At 38.6% G+C, this 1,706-nt stretch overlaps 1 protein-coding gene across 1 annotated transcript in view; it reads left to right on the forward strand.

Moving 5' to 3' along the window:
• Positions 1-962: 962 nt before the first annotated feature.
• JADE3 (jade family PHD finger 3) overlaps positions 963-1,706 on the forward strand; it is a gene marked incomplete at its 5' end in the record, with an annotated part of 102,659 nt that continues 101,915 nt past the window's right edge. The window contains one exon of the mRNA XM_012811276.2: positions 963-1,044. Within this exon, the coding sequence (XP_012666730.2) occupies positions 963-1,044 (82 nt within the window). The remainder of the gene's footprint in view (positions 1,045-1,706) is intronic.

Below are 1,706 nucleotides of genomic sequence, written 5' to 3' on the forward strand. Positions count from 1 at the left end.
CGTAAGCTTTTCATCATGCAATTTTGTTATTATTCATAATTGCTCAGACTGGCCTCATACTTGGATTTCTACTTCCTTAGTACATTGCAAGTGGCTTGAAGGCAGTAGCCATAACGTTTATTCTTTATGGAATCATGATAGCCCCCAATAGCATCTTTGTATGTTGTATCACATAAAAGAATGTCGGTCATTTGACTATGGCAGTCTTTTCTAGTTTACATTTTCAGTACCTCCTTTGTGACTTGAAATGTTTAACTGTGTCTTCCTTTCTTTTCTTGCACTCTGATGTATCATGTGTTCCTAGAAGGGTGATGCCTCTTTTTTAATCTGTCATTGGTGACACTCAGTGAATGACACTTGAGCCATTAGAAATTTTAGTCTAAAGCCTTACTCACTTTCACAATATAGAAACTTTCTACAACATTTCTTGGCAGTATATATATAGTTATGATTTTAGATTAGACTACGTGTTTGAGATTTGGGGACAGGAAAGGAGAGAAAGGGCAGGCAGAAAAACAATGGGTCCATGCCTTAAAGGTGAGACATACCTCACTTCTTTTCTCCGCCAGCCATGTCTCATTCCTTTCAACCTTGGTCCTTGATGGTGCTGCCCTCATGATTTATGTTTTCTCCTTTCCTGTTCCTCCCTTATTGAGGATCCCTAGCTGGTGATGCCCCCCATGGCTCCCTCTCTTTGTTTTGGTGGACAGTGGACATGTAGCCACACCTGAGGCTTGAGTCAGTATTGTACCATTCATCGTCTGGCTTGGGCTTCCTCCTAAGGCTTGCCTAATCTTTGAGAAACTTTGTATTGAAGGATTTGGTAGTATTCTTCCATTACTGTAAGTCATTTGAGAATATTCTTGACAAATAATTTGACTTGAATGATTTCCCTGCTTCTACTTCTGGGATCTGTGGGACAGTGTTGACTGCCTTCTGGGATGGGTGTGTGTTAACTGTTTTATTCAGTGTTGTTCTATTTCCCAGGATGCTCCAGGATGAAACGCCATAGGCATCTCAGCAGCAGTGGCAGTTCAGATGAGTGTGAGTAGAACCAGCTGGCAGCTGGTAACCTTTGTATCTATACCCCTTGAAGATTTCTGCTTCGACTTGAGGATAAGCCATTTCATGCTTCCTTCAATGGTTAAAAAAATAATACTCTGGGAAGGAAAGCTTGGGATATCATTTTTCTTACTCATTTAAATTTTATTAGAGATAAATTAGGTGGAATAATTGGTTTTGTGGGGGCATATACCATTTTTGTTTCTCGTTTTTCATTTACCTAAACAACAAATCTAGTAAAAAGAAAAAATAAAAGCCAAATCTAGTAATGCTTTAACAGACCTTCTCTAGAAAGGAAAAAAAGTATGAGAGCATAAGTTGTGGGCTCTGATTCTCATTGCAGCTCAAATACTAAATGTTTGACCATGGGTCAATTTATCATTTGTAAAAGTCAATAATCTTATTAATAGTAGCCTTGGAGAAGTGCTGAAGCATACACAGCTCTATGTTTTTAGTTTTCTAGTTGTTTTTGCAGGTATTTTTTCTCCAGATGAAAGATGAATTGTGTTATTCCAAAATACTATGAGGCATAATTATACCAAATTGGGTCTTCTTAGCCTTAGCACTGTGGAACCTTTTGTACTCTGGGAGATAACCTGTAAATGTTATTAAACTCCATTATGGCTTGACGCCTGTGGCTCGGG

The sequence above is a fragment of the Otolemur garnettii genome, unplaced genomic scaffold, assembly GCF_000181295.1.
Source record: "Otolemur garnettii isolate 467f Iridium unplaced genomic scaffold, OtoGar3 scaffold00153, whole genome shotgun sequence".
Classification (NCBI taxonomy): domain Eukaryota; kingdom Metazoa; phylum Chordata; class Mammalia; order Primates; family Galagidae; genus Otolemur; species Otolemur garnettii.